Source organism: Oncorhynchus tshawytscha, linkage group LG30, assembly GCF_018296145.1.
Source record: "Oncorhynchus tshawytscha isolate Ot180627B linkage group LG30, Otsh_v2.0, whole genome shotgun sequence".
Classification (NCBI taxonomy): Eukaryota; Metazoa; Chordata; class Actinopteri; order Salmoniformes; family Salmonidae; genus Oncorhynchus; species Oncorhynchus tshawytscha.
In genome coordinates, this window is record NC_056458.1 from 17,295,631 (window position 1) to 17,322,906 (window position 27,276).

Below are 27,276 nucleotides of genomic sequence, written 5' to 3' on the forward strand. Positions count from 1 at the left end.
CTGATCAATTTGCAACAAAAACTAAATAGGGCTCAATACTGTAACTGTCCTCAGTGTTAAATTATGATAGTTTCAACTGAAACATGTTGTGGTATAACTTTTAGTATGCAGAATTAGATGGTGTTTACAACCAAGCCCTGTGAGATACTCTACAGTGACAATGTAATAATGATATACTGTATCAGTTCTAAGTATGTGAATTTGTGTGTCAATTCCCAAATATGAATCAAATTAAAATTAATTTCATTGGTGATCATTTGGATTTTAGCATTGAGCAGCACCTTGCATTTAAGATGAGAAATTATGGATAAGGTGTCCAATTGCAGTGGAAGGGATTGTGAAGCCACACAAAATAAACCAGCACTGCATGATTGGCAGAAGAAAACAATAATTAAATTCAAATTCACAGAAACCAAACCTACTGTTTAATGTGCTTTAATACATTAAGTGGAGTTATTTTGAGTGAGAGTATGTTACAGATTACTGAGGAATTACTGAGAAACATTGAGTATACCTTTTTACCTATGGGTATTGGCAGGCTGCCCCAGTCTGCCCCAAGCCATGGTAGTCGACCTCTCAGGGGAGGCATAGACATGACTTGATAGGTACCCTCCAACTGAAAAGTCCTTACTGGGACAGGGGATCCTCAAACCAGAGGGGATGAGGGACTGGGCTCTCGGCAGCCCTCTAATAGACAAGGCCTGAAATGATTCTCTCAGGGACTGCCGTGCTGCTCCAGTTGCAGGGGGGTCACTGGAGTTCAAGGTTTTGGCAGAAACGGATGAAGATCGGCCACCACTCCTAAGCCTGACTGAAGACTCACCTAGGAGGCAATCACAAGTTTGGAAATGTTATGGACTAAACATGTCTTGTCTGAAATAAGCCAAGTAAAAAAAAAAAAGGCAGCTCCAGAATCTTCTATAAAAGTGTTTGATTGGGTTGAGATCTGAACCCGTATCCACAAAGCATCACAGGATAGTTCCTAGGAATCCTGTTAAAACCTGTTTTAAGACAAAAAAAACTCCCAGGTCAGTTAGTTTAAGGATGATGGTAGCCCTATCCTGCAGTCAATGACCAAAAGTGCCTTGTTTGGCCTCTTGGGTGGAATGTTCATATTTTTCACAATTTCATCGTTAAAAGTTTTTTTTTTAACTGACGAAAATCCGGTGTTTCTATGTCAAACAGTTTTGTTATATTTCAGTCTTCTGTGATGTATATAAAGTGAAATATTGGGATGCAAACTCCACATTGAATACACAAGCATTTCGCTACACCCACAATAACATCTGCTAAACACGTGTATGTGACCAATAATTTTTTTATTTGAATTAAACTATAAATGTCATGGTACAGGTGTCTTCTTTTTTTAAGACCGTAACCATGTGTGTGAGTTGTAATACTTTTGTTTCAAAATAGATCTGTTTAAGACTACCAAGAATCACTCTGTGACCCTGATTAAGCCCACTGCAGTAAAAGGCTAGACACTGCTCAGACAAACTCTGAGCCAGGAGTAAAACTGACTCCTCTGTGGAGATGGGAGAACCTTCCAGAAGGACAACCATCTCTGCAGCACTCCACCAATCAGACCTTTATCGTAGAGTGGCCAGATGGAAGCCACTCCTCAGGATTAGGGTTGCAAAGCGTCGGAAACTTTTCGGGAAATTTCCAGAAATTTTCCATGGCAAGTTAAGACCGGGAATTTGGGGAATTTTTCTTAAATTCATCAAAAAAGTTTGCTTATTACAGTGAACCTTTTTTGTGGGACACACAAAAGGCAATTCTAGGTCTTGTGGCATATTTTGGTTAAACTATCCCCAATTCAATGGAATTGCAACCCTCTGCATGCACAGTGCATTCTTCCATCACATGTACAGCTGATCTTCAAGATCTTGCTCACTAATGAGATGCTATTGAGTCCACACTACTACACTGTCTGAGCCAAGGACTACATGTTTTTGATTACAATACTGGGTGGGGTGAATATATTTTATATGACATACATGATTATTTTGTTAACTAGTAAATAGTAGCCTACAGCAAAATGTGTTTAAATAATTTCTAACTTGTTAATTTCTGCTAGTTAGTTTTTGCTACCATGTGGGTTTTAGCTTGCTTGAGCCCTTTTGAGGAGTGTTAATTCACCTGTTTCCATACATGTTTTATTTTAAAACATGTATCTTACAAAGGAGTTGTTTAATCTAACTGCTTAACTATCTATCTGTACATGGAATTGTATTTGTTTGTTTTTTTTACTCATTTTTTTCTCACAGGAAAATGCCATGGGCACTATCTTATGTGTGGTGACATTTCACTGCAGCTAATGTAGAAGGGAAAGCTGTGTACATTTGCAAATACTGAGCCAAATCATATGTGAAGAATGCAACAAAGATGCATAACCATCTGGCCAAGTGCATAAAGTTCCCTCAGTGCTCACAACAAGCACCCTCTGACAAAAGTCCCCCTACTTCTATTTGAGGTGAAATTTATGAATCAGACACCTTATCGATAGCAACAGCTCATGGTCCTCCTGGAATCAGAGTTTTTTTGACTCAATGGAGGAACGTAGTCAGAGAAATGCTGATGAATGTCTTGCTCGAGCTGTGTATGCAACTGGTTCACCTCTGATGCTCACAGGCAATGTGTATTGGAAGAGATTTCTGAATGTTCTTCGCCCAGCATACACCCCTCCAACCAGACATGCTTTATCTACTAATTTGCTGGATGCAGAGTTCAACAGAGTTCAAGTGAAGGTCAAGCAAATCATAGAGAAAGCAGACTGTATTGCAATCATCTCTGATGGGTGGTCGAATGTTCGTGGCCAAGGAATAATTAACTACATCATCTCCACCCCTCAACCAGTATTCTACAAGAGCACAGACACAAGGGACTACAGACACACCGGTCTCTACATTGCAGATGAGCTGAAGGCAGTCATCAATGACCTTGGACCACAGAAGTTATTTTCACTGGTGACAGACAATGCTGTGAACATGAAGGCTGCTTGGTCTAAAGCGGAAGAGTCCTACCCTCACATCACACCCATTGGCTGTGCTGCTCATGCATTGAATATGTTCCTCAAGGACATCATGGCACTGAAAACAATGAATACACTCTACAAGAGAACCAATGAAATGGTTAGCTATTATCAGCAATCTACCTCACCAAGCAAAGTGAGAAGAATAAGAGCACCACATTGAAGCTGCCCTGCAACACCTGTTGGGGTGGTTCATCATGTTTGACAGTCTCCTGGAGGGGAAGGAGTCTCTCCAAGAAATGGCCATATCACAGTCTGCCGATATGGACAGCCCCATCAAGAGGATCCTCCTTGATGATGTATTTTGGGAGAGAGTGGTAAAGCAGCCTGAAACTCCTAGAACATATAGCAGTAGCCATTGCACAGATTGTGGGAGACAATGCCACCCTGTCTGATGTTCAGACTTTGCTTGCAGATGTAAGAGAAGACATCTGTACAGCCCTGCCCACTTCAGTGGTGCTCCAAGCAGAGGAAACTGCAATTCTGAAATACATCAAAAAGCTTAAAGACTTCTGCCCGAAGTCTGTTACATCTCATCAGACACCTGGTGGAAGGGACTTTGTGGATCTGAGGCTCTTTCCCCTGTTGCCTCCATTATCCTCCAAATCCCACCAACACCAGCCGCCTCAGAACGCAACTTGTCCTTGTTAAGGAACACACACACCAAAACACGCAACAGGCTGACCAATACAAGGGTTGAAAAACTGGTGGCCATCCGGGCAAATTTGAGGCATTTTGAGCCTGACAACGAGCCATCCTCAACAAGGTTGGAAAGTGACAGTGAAGATGAGGCCTCATTTTACAGATGTATGTTGAAAATGTTTTTGGGAGATGCGATGGATCAATGAGGATCATTCAATATTCCCTTTCTTTTGTTGTTCAGTGAAATCATCCCATGTGAAGAGTCAACTCATTTAATTAAAGTTACATTTGTAACTAAATTGTTTTTAAAAATGTATATTGCAAGGATTTAATCATTTGTAATTATGTCTATTTATGATAAGGTAAAATGTTTATGTTTCTGTCTCCATATAGTAAATAGAGTTGAAGTCGTAGTCTGGCTTTTTTATGGCAGTTTTGGAGCAGTGGCTTCTTCCTTGCTGAGCGGCCTTTCAGGTTGTGTTGATATAGGACTCATTTTACTGTGGATATAGATACTTTTGTACCTGTTTCCTCCAGCATCTTCACAAGGTCCTTTGCTGTTGTTCTGGGATTGATTCGCACTTTTCACACCAAAGTACGTTAATCTCTGGGAGACAGAAAGCGTCTCCTTCCTGAGCGGTATGACGGCTACGTGGTCCCATGGTGTTTATGCTTGCATACTATTGTTTGTACAGATGGACGTGGTATCTTCAGGCGTTTGGAAATTGCTCCCAAGGATGAACCAGAGTTGTGGAGGTCTATAATGTTTTTCCTGAGGTCTTGGCTGATTTCTTTAGATTTTCCCATGATGTCAAGCAAAGAGGCACTGAGTTTGAAGGTAGGCCTTGAAATACATCCACAGGTACACCTCCAATTGACTCAAATTATGTCAATTTTCCTATCAGAAGCTTCTAAAGCCATGACATTGTTTTCTGGAATTTTCCAAGCTGTTTAAAGGCAGTCAACTTAGTGTATGTAAACTTCTGACCCACTGGAATTGTGATACAGTGTTTCCAATTGTTGGAAAAATGACTTGCGTCATGCACAAAGTAGATGTCCTAACCGACTTGCCAAAACTATAGTTTGTTAACAAGAAATTTGTGGAGTGGTTGAAAAACACGTTTTAATGACTCCAACCTAAGTGTTTGTACTACTTCAACTGTACATGGTGGCGGGCAAGGTTTAGTCATATCTTATCCCTACTTAAATGCCAACCCACCTGGTGGAGATCTGGTTGAACCTGCTACAGGGTAGGTGAGGCGGGAGGTGGGGTGGTCTGTAAGGAGCTGGCCGTTGGCCTCCAGGTTGCGGCTGTTCCTGACTGCCTGGAGAGAGCGAAGGCTGGTGCGAGGAGGTGAATCCTGGTTGGACATGCTGCTTCTCAGACCCTCTACAACAACATTCTGGGTTATCTCCCATTTCACATACAATCGGGTGAAACACACATAGCAGATTATGATAAACTGATAGGAGTAAAGAATGTTCTATGTGACATCACACCACTTTAAAGAGTGCTGTCGATATGTAAAAAATAATAATGTAAAAGTCAATGTGTATATTTGTGTGTCAAAAGGGATTTTCCATGTTGCCTGTTATAGGTGCTCTTTTTACCTCTGCTCTTTGCAATCTTAAACAGCTTAGATTGAGTGGTCACTTGACTGGGAGGCCTTGGCAGCAGGCTGCTGTAACCAGGCTGGGCTATGGCTCTGAGTGACTGGCCCAATGGGGAACGGCGGTAGTGGGGCAGCTGGCTGGGAGGCGGTGTGTATGCGACTGTGTCCTCCAGGCTATACTTGTCGAACTCCAGATCACTGTAGCTATAATTAGAAGGTGACAGCATGGATGCACCAGGACCCCTGAACGGTGTGGGGGCAGCAGGGATGGAGGCATAGTCCTGTCGTAAACCTTGGGACAAGGAAAACACTGTCAAACACCCTGTCCACAAGTAAAGTAGATATGCATAGTATTTACACTGAACAAAAATATAAACGCAACATGTAAAGTGAGCTGAAATAAAATTTCACAGAAATGTTCCATAAGCGCAAAACTATTATTTCTCTCAAATGTTATGCACAAATGTGTTTTCTCCTTTGCCAAGATAATCCACCCACCTGAAAGGTGTGGCATATCAAGAAGCTGATTAAACAGCATGATCACTACACAGGTGCACCTTGTGCTGGGGACAGAAGGCCACTCTAAAATGTGCAGTTTTGTCACTCAACACAATGCCACAGATGCCTCAAGTTGAGGGAGCGTGCAATTGGCATGCTGACTGCAAAAATGTCCACCAGAGCTGTTGCCAGATAACTTAGTGTTAATTTCTTTACCATAAACCGCCTCCAACATTGTTTTAGAGATTTTGGCAGTACTTCCAACCAGCCTCACAACAGCAGACCATGTGTGGGCGAGCAGTTTACTGATGTCATTGTTGTGGACAGAGTGACCCATGGTGGCGGTGGGGTTATGGTACGGGCAGGCATAAGCTACGGACAACGAACAAAATTGCATTTTATTGTTGCAAATTTGAATGCACAGAGATACTGTGGCGAGATCCTGAGGCCCATTGTTGTGCCATTCATCCACCGCCATCACCTCTTGTTTCAGCATGATAATGCTCAGCCCCATAACGCAAGGATCTGTACACAATTCCCGGAAACTGACAATATCCCAGTTCTTGGCCTGCATACTCACCATACATGTCACCCATTGAGCATGTTTGGGATGCTCTGGATCAACGTGTACGACAGCATGTTCCAGTTCCTGCCAATCTCCAGCAACTTCACACAGCAATTGAAGAGGAGTGGGACAACATTCCGCAGTCCACAATCAACAGCCTGATCAACTCTATGCCACAATCAACAGCGTGATCAACTCTATGCGAAGGAGATGTGTTGCGCTGCACGAAGCAAATGGTGGTCACACCAGATACTGACTGGTATTCTGATCCACGCCACTACTTTTTTTTTAAGGTATCTGTGACCAACAGATGTATACCTCTATTTCCAGTCATGTAAATCCATATATGGGGCTAATGAATTTATTTCAATTGACTGATTTCCTCATATGAACTGTAACTCAGTAAAATCGTTGAAAGTTTTGCATGTTGCGTTTATATTTTTGTTCAGTATATGAATCAAAACTTTCCATACTCACTCTCTTCCTGCATGCGAGCCATGATCTGGACATCAGTGAGGTCCTGCAGCCTGTAGCCCATGGTGATGGAGTCATCTGAGAAACTCGGCTCATTCTCGTCCATTGATGGTGGTAAAATGGCATCATTGCCATCTGAAATACCAAGGCAATAGAGACACTGAGTAAATACAACCAGGACAATCTGGAACTTTAGTTGGTTGGAGTTACAGAGCATTTGGAAAGATTGATTTTCCTCATCAATCTACACACAATACACTATAATATCAAAGCGAAAACAGGTTTTTAGACATTTTAGCAAAGTTATGAAAAATGTAAATAACTTATTTACATAAGTATTCAGATCCTTTGCTATGAGATTCGAAAGTGAGCTCAGGTGCATCCTGTTTCCATTGATCATCCTTGAGATGTTTATACAACTTGATTGGAGTCCACCTGTGGTTAAATTCAATTGATTGGACATGATTTGGAAAGCCACACACCTGTCTATATAAGGTCCCACTGTTGACAGTGCGCGTCAGAGCAAAAACCAAGCCACAAGGTCAAAGGAATTGTCCGTAGAGCTCCGAGACAGGATTGTGTCAAGGCACAGATCTGGGGAAGGGTACCAAAACATTTCTGAAACATTGAAGGTCCCCAAGAACACAGTGGCCTCCATCATTCTTAAATGGAAGAAGTTTGGAACCACCAAGACTCTTCCTAGAGCTGGCCGCCCAGCCAAACTGAGCGATCAGGGGAGAAGGGCCTTGGTCACTCTGACAGAGCTCCAGAGTTCCTCTGTGGAGATGGGAGAACCTTCCAGAAGGACAATCATCTCTGCAGCACTCTACCAATCAGGCCTTTATGGTAGTGGCCAGACAGAATCCACTCCTCAGTAAAAGGCACATGACAGCCCACTTGGAGTTTGCCAAAAGGAACCTAAAGGACTCTCAGACCATGAGAAACAAGATTCTCTGGTCTGATGAAACCAAGATTGAACTATTTGGCCTGAATGCCAAGCATCCCGTCTGTAGGAAACCTGGCACCATCCCTACGGTGAAGCATGGTGGTGGCAGCATCATGCTGTGGGGATGTTTTCCAGCAGCAGCGACTAGAAGACTAGTCAGGATCGAGGGAAAGATGAATGGAGCAAAGTACAGAGATATCCTTGATGAAAACCTGCTCCAGAGCGCTCAGGACCTCAGACTGGGGTGAAGGTTCACCTTCCAACAGGATAATGACCCTAAGCACACAGCCAAGACAACGCAGGACTGGCTTCGGGACAAGTCTCTGAATGTCCTTGAGTGGCCCAGCCAGAGCCCGGACTTGAACCAGATCGAACATGTCTAGAGAGACCTGAACATAGCTGTGCAGCAATGCTCCCCATCCATCCTGACTGAGCTTGAGAGAATCTGCAGAGAAGAATGGGAGAAACTCCCCAAATACAGGCGTGCAATTCCCAAGTAAAGGGTCTGAATACTTATGTATATGTTGCAAAAATTCCTAAAAAGCTGTTTTTGCTTTGTCATTATGGAGTATTATGTGTAGATTGATGAGGGGAAATTTAAAAAATATATATATATTTTAGAATAAGGCTGTAACGTACAAAATCAAGGGGTCTGAATACTTTCTGAATGCATGTACAGGCACCCATGGGAGAAAACAGTTTTACGAATTGGGAATTGTTTTCTCCAGATTGCACCCTACCTGAGCTGTTAGGTTTGTTGGTTTGTTGACTTCTGTCAGTTGATCTCTGGTACCGAGGGGAAGGTGAGCCCATGCAGCGATGGCCAGTGTCAGGGAAGGCTACAGGACGTCTGTGGTAGCGACTGCTAAAGATACTACTCCATCTCGTCTCTAATGGAAAGAATAAGGAAATTAAATGAATAGGAGTTACATGTTCAAGATGATAAAGAATTATGGCCACTTTTAATCTGTGTCCATTTGTGTGAGAGAGATTGTAATATACTGTGCAGTACTTACTTTGGTCCAGGATATTAATTAATGTGCGACATGCCACCTCTGTTTCAGGGCTGGGGTTGTCCAGGACCTGTCTGCACCACTTTATAGGGGACTCATCACGTCTCTCAGCAGATGCCACTTTCTTGGGTGACTCATATAACCTAATGATTAATGAGAGATTCTACTTAAGCACTGAATTATAATTAAACAACTGAGGTATTAAAAAAGGTGGTTTGCAAAGGCATGGACAAAAATTTTGCCTAAAATTGTGAAGTTGCAAATTCTTGACACTATACAGTTTAGAGTTTTAGCAACACATTGTGCAGGTACCTACCAGCTCACTTCATTCTCCACCTCACAACACTCTTCTAGGTCCAGGAGGTCCACTAGCTCCAGAGAAGAGTGCTCTGCTCTCTTCTCTGTGTCCCTGACCACCAGCTCCTCTGACCCCATGCATCCCTGCCTGTGTGTCTCCTCCAGCATGTCACTGTGGGGCAAGTGTGTATAACAGCCATCATATACGTGTCCATCCTGCCTCACTAGTGTATCTCTGGGGCTTTCAAGAGGAGGTGGAGATATACCATCCCCACCGTTGACCTCTGATGGTTCAGGGTCTGGCAAATCACAGCAATTTAGATTTTCCTCCAGTGAAGTGGGACAGCTGATAAGCACACCAGAGAAAGCCTGGTTTTTGGTGTTGATATTTCTTCGCCTCTCCGTTAGAGATTCATTTTGAATTTCTAGTCTCCGCACTAATTCATGTAACTTTCGAACTTCTACCAGCTCCAGTGCAGCAATGTTCTGCTCCATCCCGATATCCGGCCTAAACTGCTCTCCAATTCTCCAGTGTTCTTCACTTTTCACTGACTGAAAAACAAAAAGCAGCTGAATTGTACACTAAATTCAGAACACAAGTCAAACTTTTATTTCAGTGACAAAATGTAGAGCCACTGAATAATGTTACCTCCACTACACTCAGTACTGACCCAGATTTGCAGCAGGAGACTCAACAGCTTGGATGGCTTTAAAGCAGTGTCAGGGTCTTATGTGGATTAAAGAGTCGATAAGCTGCCTCTGAGAAAGGATCAGACTTGGTAACAACAGCAGTCATAAGTGATGAGTAACGTTAATGACTTGCTAGCAATCACACAGGAGAAGTCAGATCACACACCAGTCACTCATCAATCTTGTCCTCGGCCATAATATACCCCTAACGTTACTTGGCCAGCCTGTACTGTAGCAGATCCGATAGTGTTGACCTCTAATAAAACCGCCCACTGGGACTACCTGTCAAGACATTTTGAAATGACCAAGTCAATGATATAAGAAGGGGTTAACCGTCTTGATTTAGTCATATAGCTTGCTTATCTACAACATCACCTACAAGACTGAAAATACTAGCTAGACCACACATTTAGCTAGTACAGTACCTAGCTACAGTAACGTCAAAGTAAAAAAATTTGCTAGCGATATAAACTTCTGGTTTAATTAATCTCTAGCTAGCTAATGCTCGTATTCCAACATGCTACACGTTATATACCGACACTTGGATACATGTACAAAAAAATGTGCTTTTGTTCGATAGGGATTATTTCATACCACCCACAAGACAAGGACCACAATCATGTTGTTCCCTGACTTGCTGGCTGTTGATAACGGTAACCAACGGCGGAAACTCCCCCGGCGTTCCATTGAGATGTATTTATTCTGTTAGCAGCGCCCGGTAGGCTTCATAACTACTGCTGTGGACAACTTGACTCATTATTTGGTAGAAGGCATGCAGTGTTTTTGTGTGATGCATCTATCCCAGTGTTTTTGTGTGATGCATCTATCCCAAAGGAAATGGTTTTATTATACATCAAGGGAATACAATGCATACATATGAACATAACAGGGACTTTAGACTAAGCCCTCTGACTGCCAAGTTCCCCACTCCCAGGTCGTTAATTTGAATTGCATAGATAAACTTTTTATCTATTCAAAATTCCAGATATAATTTTATTGTTCCCAGTTTATAACCCAATACATTCAATTCTAGTCTCGATGTTGTGGAGAAGGCAGGAAATCTTATAGAAACAATATTAAATCTGGCACATTTTCACTTTAAGGCAACAGGGATCCTCAAACCAATCAAGATGTGTCAGTAGGTTTAAAGAACTACAATCTCAGCTAAAATAAGACACATTTACACACATTGGCTTAAACAGTAAAATCAGAATCGATTCTGGGGTATAATGGGCTTGGTGTGGATTGCCTTTACCGAGAATTGAAGCAGCAACAGCCGTGTTTGAGAGTTATAGGACGGACTGACAATACTTAATACTAGAAAGAAAAATATGTAAGCAGGCCTTACACATGGGCAGACTTTGAGCTACACAAGCCATTGTTTCCGAAATATAAGACTGAACTGAAGTTTTGAAAGGGTGCATGCTACCCCAAGTGGCGAGCGCCCTTAGGATTCCCGAGTTTTAGCGTGGAAATTAATATAATTTAAATTTCCAATACCGCTACGCAAAACCACTTGGATTTGTAAAGCTCAAATAATGTGACAGTTACATTAGGCTCCATGCACTACATGCCTTATTGCTTGAATAAAATATGGCAGATGTGCATGACATTGAATCACATTCATTAGGTAGAGGTAAATACCAAAATAAAAGGAAATACTTGAGTGAATGAGGGATTCAAAGTATGTTGAAAGCAGTTGCAACCACACAGATGGGGTTTCTGAGTTAATTACGCAATTAAAACATCCCATCATGCTTAGGGTCACGTATAAAAATGCCCCGTTTCCCATTATTCTGGCTACCATGTCTAAAAGAGATGTCAGTGACTTTGAAAGAGAGGTCTCAAAGGAGCATAGGGGGTTTAAAGGGTCTCAACCCGATTCAACGCTTATGGGAGATTCTGGAGCAGTGCCTGAGAGTTTTCCACCACCATTAACAAAACACCAAATGGACTTTCTCGTGGAAGAATGGTGTTGCATTCCTCCAATATAGTTCCAGAGACTTGTAGAATCTATGCCAAGGCACATTGAAGCTGTTCTCGTGCGCCCTATTAAGACACTTTACAGTGTATGCTGGTGTTTCCTTTATTTTGGCAGTTACCTGTATGTGTGCACTGCAAGTCATGCTTTGATTACAACTACATAAAAATCATGCAACTAAATATTAAAATCATGGTATCAACACACCAAGGCATAGAACTAAGGACACTTGGAATTGGAACTGCAAACACGTCCTAGAATATAGCTTGAAATACAAAGGCATGAAAATAACTAAAGTCTAACTAAAGCATGGATGTAAACAGTACACAATGCTTTGTTGTTGAACTGTGTAAACGCAGAGTTCTATCAGTACAAGCATCTCAAAATTATAACATTATCTAGGAAACGCAAGTAGATAGACCGCCTTGTAGCGGAAAACAGATCAGTAACAAAATAAGAAGCTCCTTAAACATAATGCCATATTGGCGTGAACATTTCTCTCAAAATGGCTTTCAGCAGCAATGTAAACTAGAGCTTTTCAATCTTGTAATAAACAATGCCTATGTGAAACATGGCAGACAATGCCAATATGAAACAGCCTGGCATATTAATAAACCAATTTACTAAAATCTTCATTTGGTAAGTCAAAAGGTCAAACCAGTTGATAGCCAGTGCAGTGTAACAGAATATTGGCAAGGAGCTTTTTTTAAATTGACCCCACAGTATGTCCTTCCTTCCTTCCTTCCTTCGATGGGGAATAAATGGATGGGCTGAGATGATGGTGGTGCTCCAGACATCCGTCCTTTGGTACAGGTTTCCGGTGAAAGCAGGGTGGGGTTGTTCATGGGATGTTACAAGGGAACATGGCTGAAGAGATACGACACTGACTCGCCGTTGTGTGTCCGGCGAATAGCCTCAGCTAGAATCATGGAGATGTCAATAACCTGAAGGGTGGGGGGAGAAAAAAAAATGTATAAACCAAATTAATCACCCAAACTTATTTCCCCCACAGATAACCAATTGCTTTCTTTCTGGTTTGAAATGTTTAACAAAACACCACCACCAGTAGGTCAGTGGCGTTGCACCAAGGCAAAATCATTGCACTCAAAAAAATATTGAACAAAATGTTTTGCCAAGGCACACTTTGAAGATCCAGGATCAGTCCACATTTACTTCCTCTGCAAACAAAATGAGTAATGAATAGAAAATTCAGACAACCCCATACTAGAATAGTTTATACATTTTTTGTCATCGTGTTTGTGTGTTCTACGCGAGATAAATATTCCGAGGCCCATTCAAGTTACAGGTACCATAGGGCGTGAAACATGCATTCTGACAAGCAGTCAATGCACAACAATTCTTCCTATCACGGGGAAAACAGGGGGATCTTAGCTTTCGATTCCTACTTTATTTATTTCTCCTAAATATGCACGAACTGCACCATTTTAAACCCTGAGTTCTTAGCAGTGGCATGGTTAAGCGTGTTACCACTCCACAATTTGCTGTTAGTGCATAGGGGAGAGTGGGGCTAAATGTAACACGGGTCAATTGTAGGGTAACTTGGGTTAAAATGCCATCATAACTCAAAATAATTTTGGGGGAGTGACTTCCAATTTTGATGAGACAGATTTTTTGTTGAGTAGTGGCAACCGGGGGTGGTGGGGTCCTTTTTTTAAAAAAAAGTCACCAGAATTGAGTTTAAGTCCTTCATAAATATTATAGAATCCCTATTACAAATTCTTCCAGAGGAAACACTGCAGTAACTAAACTCAAAGATTTGGAAACGTTCCGAACAGTAAGGAGTTAGACACAGTAAGAATCAATCAAGCAGAAATGTAAGTAGTCCAGGCAACATGCTGGGCCATTGAAATTAAGATTGTTGACAGCCTGCTGCTTAGGTAATCATTGAACATTGTCTGGACAAAGTTTGAATGGTTTTCATGAGGTGGAGGGAGGTTGGTATGTGTGCTTGTACTGGTGTCAGGTGATCTGTTATTTGTGAAAGAAAAACATTGTCAAAACAACTTGTAATTTTTGAAAATAATGGAATGTTTATGTTTCAATTCCCCAAGTGATCTAAACTCTGCAACTACAAGGAAACATCAGGTGTTGAGCTACTGTGATGAGCTTGCGATTCTAACCTGTATTTTTGAACAGTGTTTCATCTTATCCTCCTGAGGGATGGTATTTGTGACAACCACAGCCTCAAAACAGGCGTTGTTGATGCGGGTGATAGCAGGGCCTGAAAAGATCCCATGGGTCAAGATGGCGTAGACCTTTGTGGCTCCAGCAGACACTAGCCTGGATATTCAGAAACAAAACATTTGGTTGAATCTCCACATTCTGGTTGTAAAAAATAAATTTAAAAAACTTTGCGATCCATACATTTTCTTTTCAGAGACTTCCTTAAAAATGGATGTAATAGCTCTGGTCTGTATTTGTTGTACATTTAAAATATTTTATATTCAGTCTCTGTAAATGTATGCAGCTTAAACACAGTAGCGACTCACTTATCTGCAGCGTGGCAGATGGTGCCGCATGTGTCTGCCATGTCATCAACCAAGATGGCCACTCGGTCCTTCACGTCCCCCACCAGGACCATGCGGTCCACCTCGTTAGCCTTCTTCCTCTCTTTGTGGATTAGGGCAAAGTCCACATTCAGCCTGTCTGCTATAGAGGTGACCCTGCAAAGGGAATCCACAGATTGGAATGGTTGACATCACTTGCAGTACCATAACCATACCACAAAGTCACATCTATAGGAGGAAGGGAATATATAGTAAGACACAGTTGTATGATTCTATGATTAATCCAAGCACTGTAAGGACGGTATCAAAAATACTTTCCTATTACAACAAAATTGTTGTAATAGGCTGATTGAGGTGAACTTAACAAATCCCTTAAATAATGAATTGAGCAAGAACAATCCTTTCAACAATGCTAATATTTCTAACAACTCAAATCTGTCATTTTGACCCATTGTAATGAAGCATCTACAGGACCATTGGCCTCCTCCAATCTACCTTTTGGCTCCTCCAGCATCAGGAGACACAATGGTGCAATTCTTCCACTCATTGATGTTCTCTTTGATCCATTTCAGCACAGCTGGCTCCGCGTATAGATTGTCCACAGGGATATCAAAGAACCCCTACAGAGGCATACAGTGAGCAAACCCGTGATAAGATAAAGGATCACTAGTCAGCGTCTTCAAACGGCCTTACGTGCAACAGATTTTTGGAGAAATTTTCACGTGGCTCACTATTGACAGCATGTTGTTTAGAAACAAAACCGATCCACGCACCTCTTCGGGGCAATACAGACGGGGTTGACAACATGTAAACTATATTTTGATCCAAATGTTTATTAAAAACAAATACATTTGCAAAATAAGCACTTAAACAGTTTACATATTTACAAAATAAGTCTCAAATACATCGTAACAGTTGTTAGTTAGCAAAATGGTCATATCATAGACGTGGCACAAGTCAAAATAAGACATGGTATCATGAACAAGATACTAGTGCGGCGGAAATAACTTAATTTGAGGGGGTTTTCGGTTATTAAACAACTGACTAACATCGGTTCAATTGCACTGAACAAAAATTATAAAAACATGTTAAGTATTGATCCCATGTTTCATGAGCTGAAATGAAAGATAACAGAAATGTTCAATAAAATAAAAAAAATTATGACCAAATTTGTTTACATCCCTGTAGTGAGCATTTCTCCTTTGCCAAGATAATCCATCCACCTAACAGGTGTGGCATATCAAGCTGATTTAACAGCATGATCAATACACAGGTGTACCTTGTGCTGGGGACAATAAAAGGCCACTAAAATGTGCATTTGTGTCACTCAACACAATGCTACAGATGTCTCAAGTTGAGGGGGCGTGCAAAGCAACCTCAAATGTCATTTGATAATTTGGCAGTGCGTCCAACTGGTTTCACAACCGCAGACCATGTGTAACCACGGCAGCCCAGGACCTCCACATCCAAATTCTTCACTTGCGGACCATCGGAGACCATCCACCCAGACAGCTGATTAAACTGAGGGTTTGCACAACAAAATAATTTCTGCACAAACTGTCAGAAGCAATCACAGGGAAGCTCATCTGTGTGCTTGTAGTCCAGGGTCTTGACCTTAGTGCAGTCCAGCATCGTAACCGACGTCAGTGGGCAAATGCTAACCGTCGATGGCCACTGGCACGCTGGAGAAGTGTGCTCTTCGCAAATGAATGCCTGTTTCAACTGTACCGGGCAGATGCAGACAGCATGTGTGACATCAGAATGTTGATGTCAACATTGTGATTTCCCCATGGTAGCGGTGGAGTGATGGTATGGGCATGCATAAGCTGCGGACAACGAACAATTGCATTTTATCGATGGTAATTTTAATGCACAGAGATACCGTCACAAGATCCTGAGGCCCATTGTCGTACCATTCACCCACCTCCATCACCTCGTGTTTCAGCATGATAATGCACAGCTCCATGTCGCAAGGATCTGTACACAATTCCTGGAAGCTGAGAATGTCCCAGTTCTTCCATGACCTGCAGACTCACCAGACATGTCACCATTGAGCATGTATGGGATGCTCTGGATCAAGGTGTACGACAGCGTTTCAGTTCTTGCCAATATCCAGCAACTCCGTACAGCCATTGACGAGGAGTCGGACAAAATTCCACTGGCCAATCAACAGCCTGATCAACTCTAAGCGAAGGAGATGTGTTGCGCTGCATGAGGAAAATATGGTGGTCACACCAGATACTGACTGCTTTTCTGATCCAAACCCCTACCTTTTAAGGTACAGTATATGGTGACCAACAGATCCATATCTGTATTCTCAGTCATGTGAAATACTTAGATTAGGGCCTAATGCATTCATTTAAATTGACCGATTTCCTCATATCACTGTAACTAAGTAAAATCTTTGAAATTGTTGCATGTTAGGTTTATATTTTTGTTCAGCGTACTTGAATCCCATTTAGGCAGGTTTTGTGAGCCCAATGCAACATTTATCTAGAGACAACAAATCAGTCATGAGAGAAATGAAGTCAAGAACTATATGGGATGCTGGGCTGAAGGGAGTTGTACTTTTCACTAAGAAAATATTCAACCTAGTTCAGCACAGAACCATAGTAGTTAACTACAATGACCATAATCCATTGCACCGGGTCTTTTCCGGCTCAGACATAGATTCACTGATGCCTGCTACGTTAGATACACCCAAGACCACACGGGAGGAATGTAGACAAAATGACAAGAGGGATAGAGAGTTCGTGAAAGTATGCCTCATCTACTTTGAAGAACTAGCAAAATGATTATCAGACAGCTCTGCAGCATATTTAGGCTGGCTGGCCTAGCTAAATAGGATGACTAAAGACAGTAAAGTATGGGGAGAACAGAGATAACATTAGATGTTTTTCTGGCTGGCTGCTACTGCCTGAGAAGTGATGAGATTACTTTTAGGAATGAAAAAATATACATTCCTATGTGGACCTGACAGACAAGGGAATATTTTCAATGTTTTGGCAATTGAATGTTCACCATTTTTGACTGGCTTTTACATTAAAAAGCTCTAAATAATTTTATAATGCATTTAATGTAAAATACAAAAACAAATATAGAAACTGAAAACCATGATTATTTTGTAATAATCTAACTAAAACCAAACAGACTTCAAAAAGCTCTTATTTCTCAGCACTACAAAAATACATTTCTGAAACCAGCCACCTAGGATTCCCCACAAGGCAGCTTCTTGTCAAGCAACAATTACACCTGATCGCTCAGAATCCTAACCCAGCCTTCTACACTTGCGATGTGCGTGCATCATTTGTGACGTTGTCAGGCAACCCGTTTATAGTACTTAACTATCTCATAGCCTCATCAATCATTTGTACTTAGTTGTCACACTAGTGACTGCAAAATATAGATGGAACAAACCAAATAATGTGCCAGAAGGCTCACCTGTATCTGCGAGGCGTGCAGGTCCATGGTGATTATGTGATCGGCTCCTGACACTGACAACATGTTGGCCACCAGCTTTGCAGAGATGGGAGCCCGACTCTGTTTAGAAAAACATTGCTAATCTCTATTCTCATACAATGCATGCAGAAGGTCCATTGAGAAAATGCAATTAAAACAATTTACTAAGAGGGAGATCAATTTCCTTTCCGAATTAGCTTTAGCAGTTATATTCTAATCAACCAAATTGGTTTGCCCAATATGGCATTTCTGTAAAGCAGTCAAATATATGAAATCAAAGCAAATAGACTGATTTATATGGATGTGAAGTGTGTTGATGCTGTGAACAGAACAAACTATTTAAGTTTCCCTCACCCCCACCTTGTCCTTCTTGTCTTGTCTTGCATATGGGAAACAGGGGATGACAGCCGTGACTCGTGAGGCAGAGGCAATCTTACAGGCATTGATCATGATGAGGAGCTCCATTAAGTTATCATTAATCTCACCACAACCACTCTGGACAATGTAGACATCCTCTCCTCTGACACTCTCCCCGATCTCCACGCTGCAGGATCAAATCATAGACTGTCAGACAGTAGGCTATACATGGTGACAGGTAGAGAACATGAAGACCAATCTGTTAATGTACATAAATCATGGCATCATGGGCTTCCAGGTCAATAGACAAAAACACTCAGCGAATGATCCATATATTTACAAAAAAAAGAAAATGCTGTTCAAAATTTTAAAACCCCTCACGCGCACTCTCAATAAAATCAACTATATGTAGGCTACTAAGATTGTCTGATGCTTTAAGCAAACGGTGATTCAATAATTAAGAATGACTCAAGAGGGAGCCAGAGATCAAGATAGCCTAACCAGCCGGGGGAAAGGGTTCCTGAACCACCACCTCCCACTGGCCTTCGCAGATTCTGCCATTACGCTCCCGAAGTTTCCGATAATAGGTTACACCAGGGGTCGGCAACCTTTTCCATTTGGAATGCCAATTTATCTTACCCTTTCTAACGATCTGCTCGCCAGTTATGATTTTCATCTCCACATTTGTGAAAGCATTTAATTTATTTTATAATAAAGCCTTCATATCGCAAAATCATTGTCATGTGATTAATAAAAATTATCTAAAAATGAATTATACAAATCTAAAAGTATTGCCATCTATGTAAAAATAGCCTACGTAAATTCAACAATAAAAACATTGCAGCCAGCAGTAAGAAATATCCTGATAAAAAATAAATCACATGGTTATGCATGGCCTGTCTGCAAGAAACTTGAAACATTGTATCAACTAGGTCCAGCCACAAGCTTGCACAAATAAACTTAAGACATTGTATAAAATATTCTGGACCCTCAGAGTTTTACCAGTGAGCTTCAGACAGACACAGATGTGGGCTATTTGAGCAGGAGATAAGAAGCAATCAGGTAAGACAACTTTATGGTGGTTCCACCGGATCAGAGCGTGACCCCCCCCTCTCACTCCAAGTGTTTATCAAAAGGGCTGGAAAGATTTTTCAAATAGGCTACATTGAGGAACTATTGTCATTCTCTTTGGACCAAAAATATAAACGCAACATTTAAAGTGTTGGTCCTATATTTTTATGAGCTGTATTATAAAATATCCCAGAAATGTTCCAAACAGCCTGATCAACTCTATGCGAAGGAGATGTGTTGGTCTGCATGAGGCAAATGGTGGTCAGTATCTGGTGTGACTGGTTCTGGTCCATGTCCCTACATTTGATTTTTTTTAGTATCTATGACTAATAGATGCATATCTGTATTCCCAGTCATGTGAAATCCATAGATTTGGGCTTAATGAATATATTTAACATTTACTGATTTCCATATATGAACTGTAACTCAGTAAAATTGTTGAAATGTTGCATTTATATTTTTGTTCAGTATAAAATTACTTGCTGTTTGAGGTGAAGAAAAACTTACTTTAAGAAGTTCCTCAGCTCATTAGTGGTGGTGAGTGAAGACAGACGTACTATCAGATCTCCAAGTGGGCACATTTATAAGCCTACATTTGTGCGCAGGCCAGGTAGCCTAGGCCTACTTCTATGCGTATTCAGGTGTGCATCCTTAATCAACATTGACAGGAGCACTCCAAACAAAACAATTAATAAATTGACAAATCGTAAATGGAACAAAAATAAACCAAAACTTTTTTTCCACAAGTGTAGACTAGGTTGTGTGCTCTGCAAACGTGTCAACTCTGAAAATGGGAACTGTAAAAGACAAATCTTAATAATAAAGAATGTATTAACAGAAATTAACCAAAAAAACATTGTAGGTTACAAATTCTGGGAATTAACAGTAAATGTACTACTGGTGGTATTGGTGTGCCATCCCCGCAGCCTCCGCAATGGATTAGTCCACTGAAACAGGCGTCAATCAAGACGTGTCATTTTTTGCAACTGCTCAACAAAACAATCTCAGGTTGACCAACAGCCCATCAACCAGTCAACTAAATGGGGTCAGGCCTAATTCAGTCATACATTCCTGTCCTAACATTTATTCTGTCGTTTAAAGCTGCAATATGTAATTATTTGGGCGACCCAACCAAATTCACATAGAAATCTGAGTCATAGATCGGTCACTCATTTAATGCAAGACTAAGGAGCAGTAAATACCCCTTGTAGGCATTTTCTATGCTTCCCATTCTTACATTTTCTGCATCTTTTACTTTTCTGTTTTGTTCACTTCAAACAGCTGAAAAATACAATATTTATTTTAGCGAAAATATATTTTGCAGCGGTTTAGATGGTACAGTGACTATTTTATACATTGCTTGTTTCTTCACAAACTGAAATTAGGCAAACTATTATAATTTTAGCAACCAGGAAATGGCAGAGTGATTCCTGCATATTATACCACCACCATTTAACTTGAAGAAACTGGAGTTTGAACAACCCTATGGATGTCAACGCTCAGGATCAGCACCATCATTACAAACCTCCAGGTAAACCAACTCCTCAGGCGTTTACATCTCAAAAGGCACTTGTTACTTATACCCGGCCACAGGTAAGCAAGTCAAAGACTACTGGATCATGGGATTTTATATCACTAATAGGAACAGTACAACAACTCACGAGTAGCGAGTAATATGGCAATATGAAAAGATACGTTGTCTTATCAAAACAGTTTAAATTATGTTGAAGGGAAAATCAGTTGTTACAAATCAACTACCCTTAGTAGAGCAGTGGTTCCCTACCCTTTCCGGTTACACAATTTTGCTCTTTCCAGAGTACACCCTCATGTGCATTTTACCAGTAGAGCTATGGTCTTTTGTAGCCCAAAGGACACCAGATGGCAGTATTGAGTAGTGTCATCTTACCGTCCAAATGCATCGTAAGCAGCCTGCAATACATTTGTATCGCTCGCTCTCATGAACATACCATTAAATGAAGTTGAGGAAATTGAAGCCTACGCAGCCTGTAATGGGGTAAGGCAGCATAAAATGAAAAAAAAAAAGATAACAGGGAAAATATGCATACTTTCCTTATGAAACACCATTTTCTGCCAACATGCTAGTGGCTAAATGCAAATCCCGGATGTTGTGTATCGCGTTCGCAGTACACACTAGATAAACTAGTAATATCATCAACCATGTGTAGTTAACTAGTGATTATGATTGATTGATTTTTACAAGGTAATTTTAATGCTAGCTAGCAACTTACCTTGGCTTCTTACTGCATTCGCGTAACAAGCAGGCTCCTCGTGGAGTGCAATGAGAGGCAGGTGGTTAGAGCGTTGGACTAGTTCATTGTAAGGTTGCAAAATTGAAGGTAAAAATCTGTCATTCTGCCCCTGAACAAAGCAGTTAACCCACAGTTCCTAGGGCGTCATTGAAAATAAGAATGTGTTCTTAACTGACTTGCCTAGTTAAAGGTGTATAAAAAAAATGTAATTAAAAATCAGCCAAGTCGATTTCCGATTGTTATTTAAACTTGAAAATCGACCCTATTTAATCAGCCATTCCGATCAATCGGTCGACCTCTAGTGTGTATATGTCGATTTCTTCATTTAAATAATGAGAAACTCCACTGTCTAATTATGTAAGTCTGGGCAGCGAGTACATAGTACCAGTAGATAGTGTCCTTTACCCCTGAAAAAAAAGATGCAGGAATGGCCATATGCAGGAACTCCCAGGGCCACAATCACACACTATTGGGCCTTTGTGATAGGTCTCGAGTCATAATTATGCCTAAACCACTACGATTTCTGCAAACAATTATTAAAAACTGATTTGAAACCTAACCTTAACCACACTGCTAACATTGCGCCTAACCCTAACCTTAAATTATGACCCCAATTTTTGTTTTAGGCTGTGGTAACCAGTGACAACCTGCGAATTGTTACTTTCCTCTTCTATCCTTGTTTTGGTCTAACATGCTGAGTGCACATTGGCTAATGGCAGTAGTCCTTGACCAATCGCGTCGTAGCACTGCTCATACTAAAAACATTATCAGACCATCACCCGACAAGGGTCTGGAAAATAGAACAGCCATCATCGGCATGCCCTTCACCCACTCAAACTACGCGAGTCCAGAGGTACTGATCCTAGTCCAAGTTCATACATAGGATTTCACCCCGATCATGAAAATTCGTCTGGGCCGGCAAAAAACGTGTTGTGTATGCCCGGCATTACAATAGTAGTCCACATGGATTTTAGGCTGTTGCAGTTCCAACGTTAGGCCTCCTGCCCTTACCGTCTACTTTTTTAACAACAAAGCTAAGTAATGCTAGTTAGCTAGCTAGATTATTTGTGGAACACGTTGGCCGTAAGCTAATTTAGTTAGCTAACTAGCAACAATAACTACCACACTCCCTCGCGCTTTCAATCGGCCATGTGGGCTAACTTTAGCTAACTGGCTAACGTTACTGTAGACTAGCTAACAACCAAAGCAACATTCCCAGGCAGAACATTCACCCACTGGTAAAATAACTAACCGTAGCTAGCTGGTACTCGGTCAAATATATTAATTGTTTAAAACACTTTTAACCTACCATGTCTCCTGGTTGCTGAATTTTTTGGTCACAACCTTCCCCAGCTCAAGTCCCAGGCGGTCGGATATTTTTTGGCCAAGGTCCGGATGAGAGGTACCGCTGAATATCTTTATGTTAGGCATTTTGGAGGAATCCGGATTAAGTAACCAAATAACACCCTCACATAAATACCCGGCTAACAAGCAAAACCAGTTCGCTAGCTTCTCTGTATCTAGTATCTAACCCACCAACAGGAGCCTATGAACTTGCGACGGTGACTCTTTCCACTGTGGTTTAGTTTCAGCTGCCAAACGAGAATGAGTTGGGTCGTTGTCTCATGCCTTTTTCGGATTCTTTCTTCTTATTAAAATGTGTATTGTCGGATCGCAACCAGCTGAATGCTGCATATACACCGCCACCTACTGTACTGGAGTGTGAGGCCGACCTCTTCTACCTCGATGAGGTTTACCGGTGGTTGGCATCCAATGTCATTGGCGCATTACTGCCACCAGCTGGACGGGGTATTGAATTGAGAAAATTAAAAAACTGCGTGAATGGGGAAAAACGAGATCATATAAAATACCAAATTAGACAAGTCAACTAACAAAACCCATCCTACTTCTTCAGTCACAGTCCACTCCAAAATACATCCTTACACAGGCTCAGAGGTCTGTGATAGCGGAACATTTACCGACAGGATTTCTTGAATGTTCTCGGCTATGAAATCCTGAAGACCCCAAAAAGGTACAGCTGCATTCACAATGATTCCAATTTTCTTCAACTTCTTCTCCACTTGTGCTGTACAGATTATAAACACTGCAATAAATAATACAAAGTCCACTTTTTTAACATGTAGCATTTCACTATCCCTCGGTTCACTGGTCTTGGTGGCTCTACTACCATTGCTTCTTCCCCGCCACTCGTTCCTTCCAATCTTCTCACCGCCTCCAGATAGGAGACACACTGGACACTCCTTACCCTCGCCACCTCATTCTCACTCACCCTAACAAGGCACCCCAGGAATTTAGGCACATGTTCACCTCCACAGTTGCAGAATTTCACTTCATGATACTCTTCCCTTCTGCACACACTTGACACGTGACCAAATCTTTTACATTTATGACACTGAAGGGGCTTGTGCACAAAAGCTCTTACAGGGTACCTTAGGAATCCTAACTTATATGAGAAGGGAGAGACTCTTTATCAAAAAACAGTAGCATGGATGAAGTTAATTTCTTTTCTCCGTCCACCAACCGGCCAGTCGACGTGCACCAACCACTCCATTTACACTACCAGTCAAAAGTTTGGACACACATTTACTCATTCAAGGGTTTTTCTTTGTTTACATTTTTTTTCTACAATGTAGATTAATAGTGAAGACATCAAAACTACGAAATAACACATATGGAATCATGTAGTCACCAAAAAAGTGTTAAACAAATCAAAATATATTTTATATTTGAGATTCTTCAAAGTAGCCACCCTTTACCTTGATGACAGCTTTGCACACTCTTGGCATTCTCTCAACCAGCTTCATGAGGTAGTCACCTTGAATGCATTTCAATTAAGTTTAGGTGCACCTTGTTTTTTTGTGGAATTTCTTTCCTACTTAATGCGTTTGAGCCAATCAGAAGATAGCCCTATTTGGTAAAAGACCAAGTCCATATTATGGCAAGAACAGCTCAAATAAGCAAAGAGAAATGACAGCCCATCATTAATTTAAGACATGAAGGTCAGTCAATCCGGAAAATTACAAGGACTTTGAAAGTTTCTTCAAGTGCAGTCACAAAAACCATCAAGAGCTATGATGAAACTGGCTCTCATGAGGACCGCCACAGGAAAGGCAGACTCAAAGTTACCTCTGGTGCAGAGGATAAGTTCATTAGAGTTACCAGCCTGCCCTAATAAATGCTTCACAGAGTTCAAGTACTAGAAACATCTCAACATCAACTGTTCAGAGGAGACTGTGTGAATCAAGCCTTCAATGATCGAATTGCTGCAAAGAAACCACTACTAAAGGACACCAATAATAAGAAGAGACTTGCTTGGGCCAAGAAACACAAGCACTAGACATTAGAATGGTGGAAATCTGTCCTTTGGTCTGATGAATCCAAATTTGAGATGAGATATTTGGTTCCAACCGCCGTGTCTTTGTGAGACGCAGAGTAGGTGAACGGATGCGGAGATCACATGCGGAGATCATCCTTTCACTTACTCTGCGTCGAGTAGGTGAACGGATGATCTCTGCATGTGTGGTTCCCACCGTGAAGCATGGAGGAGGAGATTTATTTAGAATTCAAAGCACACTTAACCAGCATGGCTACCACAGCATTCTGCAGCGATATGCCATACCATCTGGTTTGCGTTTATTGGGACTATCATTTGTTTTTCAACAGGACAATGACCCAACACACCTCCAGGCTGCGTAAGGGCTATTTGACCAAGAAGGAGAGTGATGGAGTTCTGCATCAGATCACCCAACCTCAACCCAATTGAGATGGTTTGGGATGAGTTGGACCGCAGAGTGAAGGAAAAGCAGCCAACAAGTTCTCAGCATATCTGGGAACTACTTCAAGACTGTTGGAAAAGCATTCCAGGTGATGCTGGTTGAGAGAATGCCAAGAGTGTGCAAAGCTGTCATCAAGGCAAAGGGTGGCTAGTTTGAAAAATATAAAATAGATTTGGATTTTTTTTAACACTTTTTGGGTTACTATAAGATTTCTGTTATTTCATAGTTGTTATGTCTTCACTGTTATTCTACAATGTAGAAAATAGTAAAAATAAATAAAAACCCTTGAATGAGTAGGTGTGTCCAAACTTTTGGCTGTTACTGTATGTCTTCAATTACATCCTCAGCCTTTACTTCTTGCACCACCCCAGAAATAACACCCTTGATAGGCACACTGCTACAAAAAAAATCTATACAGGAAACATTCCACTCCGATATCTTTTTGAGTCTTAAAACAAGTTTCTTCTGATCCGCAGACACACACACATAAAAAGCACCCTTCTTGTGAATCTCACCCACACTTCCTCGACAAGTTAAGCGGATTTCCCAGGTAGCATTGATTCAAAACGCTCACTCTGAGTAAAACAAATCAAGTTGCTTCCTGTTTTCCTCCACAGCTTTACTTCTCTTGTTTCCTTTTTTCTTTGCCACTGTAACCCTCTCATTCTCACTCTCTGTGCTATTATCTTCACCCGACTCACTAGCAGTTTCAAACCAAACCTCCATTTTTGCCATCTTCCCGCTTCCTATCGTGAGGCCGCCCTATTAATCTATTTATCTTATCTAGCCCTGTGTTTCCTCCTACTGTTCTGGAGTGTGAATTCATTACAGTCTGTGACACAAAAAGGGAAGGGTAAAAAGGACAAAGAAATGTGCCTTACCAGCTAACCCTACACCCATTAAAACCTCACCACTATTCCACTACTTGGCCCTATCGTGTTCAACGCACTGTGGTATCCCGGAGGGTCTACCCCAGGGGTTGGTGATAGAGGGGAGGTACATGCCGCGACGTTGGCTCCCTCTGCTGGGAGTACCCAGGCTGGGCACCCCGACGCTAATGGCACCAATTAGGGGTAATTAGGGGAGAGTGCCAACCAGCCGTGCAGGCCACATAAATGGAGCACCGTAGAGCAACACAAGAGAGAAAAAGAGAGAGGCAACGGGTGACCCTATAGGGGAAATAAAACTCCCAGAGACACGGAGCTGAATATGAGAAGGACCGACCCAACCCTAAGTTATTATGTTGTTACATCATTTTTTTGTTGCCTAGTAAAGTTGTGTTTTCTGACTAGAACCTCCCTGTCCCTGTCTCTGTGTCCATCTCTGTGCGCTCAACCCAACACTCCACAGTTTACCACATACGGTAGAGAACACAAGCATCTCAGTAGCTTTGGGTGCCGTGGGGTTGAGCATACGCAGATTACCATGGAGGAACTGTTGGCTCAGTTTATCCTCAGCCAGCAGAAGCAACAGGCTCTCCAGGTTAGGTAATCCAGCTGAAAGGTGGTACGGCCCAGGAGTCTAGCCCGAATCAGTTCCTGGTCAAGCTAACGGAGAAGGATGTATTTGTGCACCTTCGAGAAGACGGCACAGCGGGAAAGGTGGCCCAGCCTTTTGGCACCCTACCTCTCCGGGAAGGCCCAGAAGTCCTACCTCGACTTGAATGCCAACCAGGCAGCGAATTATGAGGGACTCAAACGCAAGATCCTGAGCCGTTATGGATCCAGCCTCGCACGCCGTGTACATGCCTGCCGGAGCCATGCCTGCCGCATCCTCCAGTTCCAGGGTAACCCGGATGGCGAGTTACGTCACCTCCTGTTGGGCACACACCGAGACGGCCCCTCCGATGGTTCCAGTACGAATTGATGGTGTCGACACCAGTTCTCTGCTGGACTCCGGCAGCATGGTGACCCTGGCCCAACCGCAGGGGCTCACACAAGAGGGGAAAGACAAACTGTGGGATGAAGAGATGACGGTCTCTTGTGTACATGGGGACAGGAAGAGGTACCCAACCGTGCTGGTATGGATAACCACCCCGAGG

The 27,276-nt window shown here is 41.8% G+C and overlaps 2 protein-coding genes across 3 annotated transcripts; both read right to left on the reverse strand.

The window, feature by feature from the left end:
• Window positions 1-338: 338 nt before the first annotated feature.
• On the reverse strand, window positions 339-11,691 carry LOC112228655 (SLAIN motif-containing protein-like). The gene is made up of 10 exons (XM_042309749.1): window positions 10,374-11,691; window positions 9,939-10,054; window positions 9,754-9,841; window positions 9,102-9,634; window positions 8,789-8,928; window positions 8,513-8,662; window positions 6,830-6,961; window positions 5,288-5,581; window positions 4,896-5,066; window positions 339-823 (listed from the first exon to the last, which is right to left on the reverse strand). The coding sequence occupies exons 4-10, from the start codon at window positions 9,575-9,577 to the stop codon at window positions 519-521; spliced, it is 1,668 nt and encodes a 555-aa protein (XP_042165683.1). The 5' UTR covers window positions 9,578-9,634; window positions 9,754-9,841; window positions 9,939-10,054; window positions 10,374-11,691; the 3' UTR covers window positions 339-518.
• A 151-nt stretch (window positions 11,692-11,842) lies between these two features.
• Window positions 11,843-23,102, reverse strand: LOC112228656 (ribose-phosphate pyrophosphokinase 1). 2 transcript variants are annotated; one of them, XM_024394163.2, is made up of 7 exons: window positions 22,748-23,102; window positions 18,101-18,284; window positions 17,723-17,821; window positions 14,777-14,901; window positions 14,264-14,437; window positions 13,895-14,054; window positions 11,843-12,697 (listed from the first exon to the last, which is right to left on the reverse strand). In XM_024394163.2, exons 1-7 carry the CDS (start codon window positions 22,867-22,869, stop codon window positions 12,605-12,607), a joined length of 957 nt encoding a protein of 318 aa, XP_024249931.1. In that variant the 5' UTR covers window positions 22,870-23,102; the 3' UTR covers window positions 11,843-12,604. The 2 variants fall into 2 exon arrangements, with proteins under 2 accessions (XP_024249931.1, XP_024249930.1); XM_024394162.2 differs by having other exon boundaries at window positions 18,095-18,284; window positions 22,748-23,100.
• Between the last annotated feature and the right edge of the window lie 4,174 nt (window positions 23,103-27,276).

Excerpts from the sequence above, each read along its gene's own strand:
- LOC112228655 (XM_042309749.1), bottom strand. The coding sequence starts at position 9,577 with ATGGAGCAGAACATTGCTGCACTGGAGCTGGTAGAAGTTCGAAAGTTA. Across the intron at positions 8,663-8,788 it reads AATTAATATCCTGGACCAAA|AGACGAGATGGAGTAGTATC; the intron begins GTAAGTACTGCA and ends TCTTTCCATTAG. Across the intron at positions 6,962-8,512 it reads CAACAAACCTAACAGCTCAG|ATGGCAATGATGCCATTTTA; the intron begins GTAGGGTGCAAT and ends TTGGTATTTCAG.
- LOC112228656 (XM_024394162.2), bottom strand. The coding sequence starts at position 22,869 with ATGCCTAACATAAAGATATTCAGCGGTACCTCTCATCCGGACCTTGGC. Across the intron at positions 18,285-22,747 it reads TTCAGCAACCAGGAGACATG|CGTGGAGATCGGGGAGAGTG; the intron begins GTAGGTTAAAAG and ends TTGATCCTGCAG. Across the intron at positions 14,902-17,722 it reads TGCACGCCTCGCAGATACAG|GGGTTCTTTGATATCCCTGT; the intron begins GTGAGCCTTCTG and ends ATGCCTCTGTAG.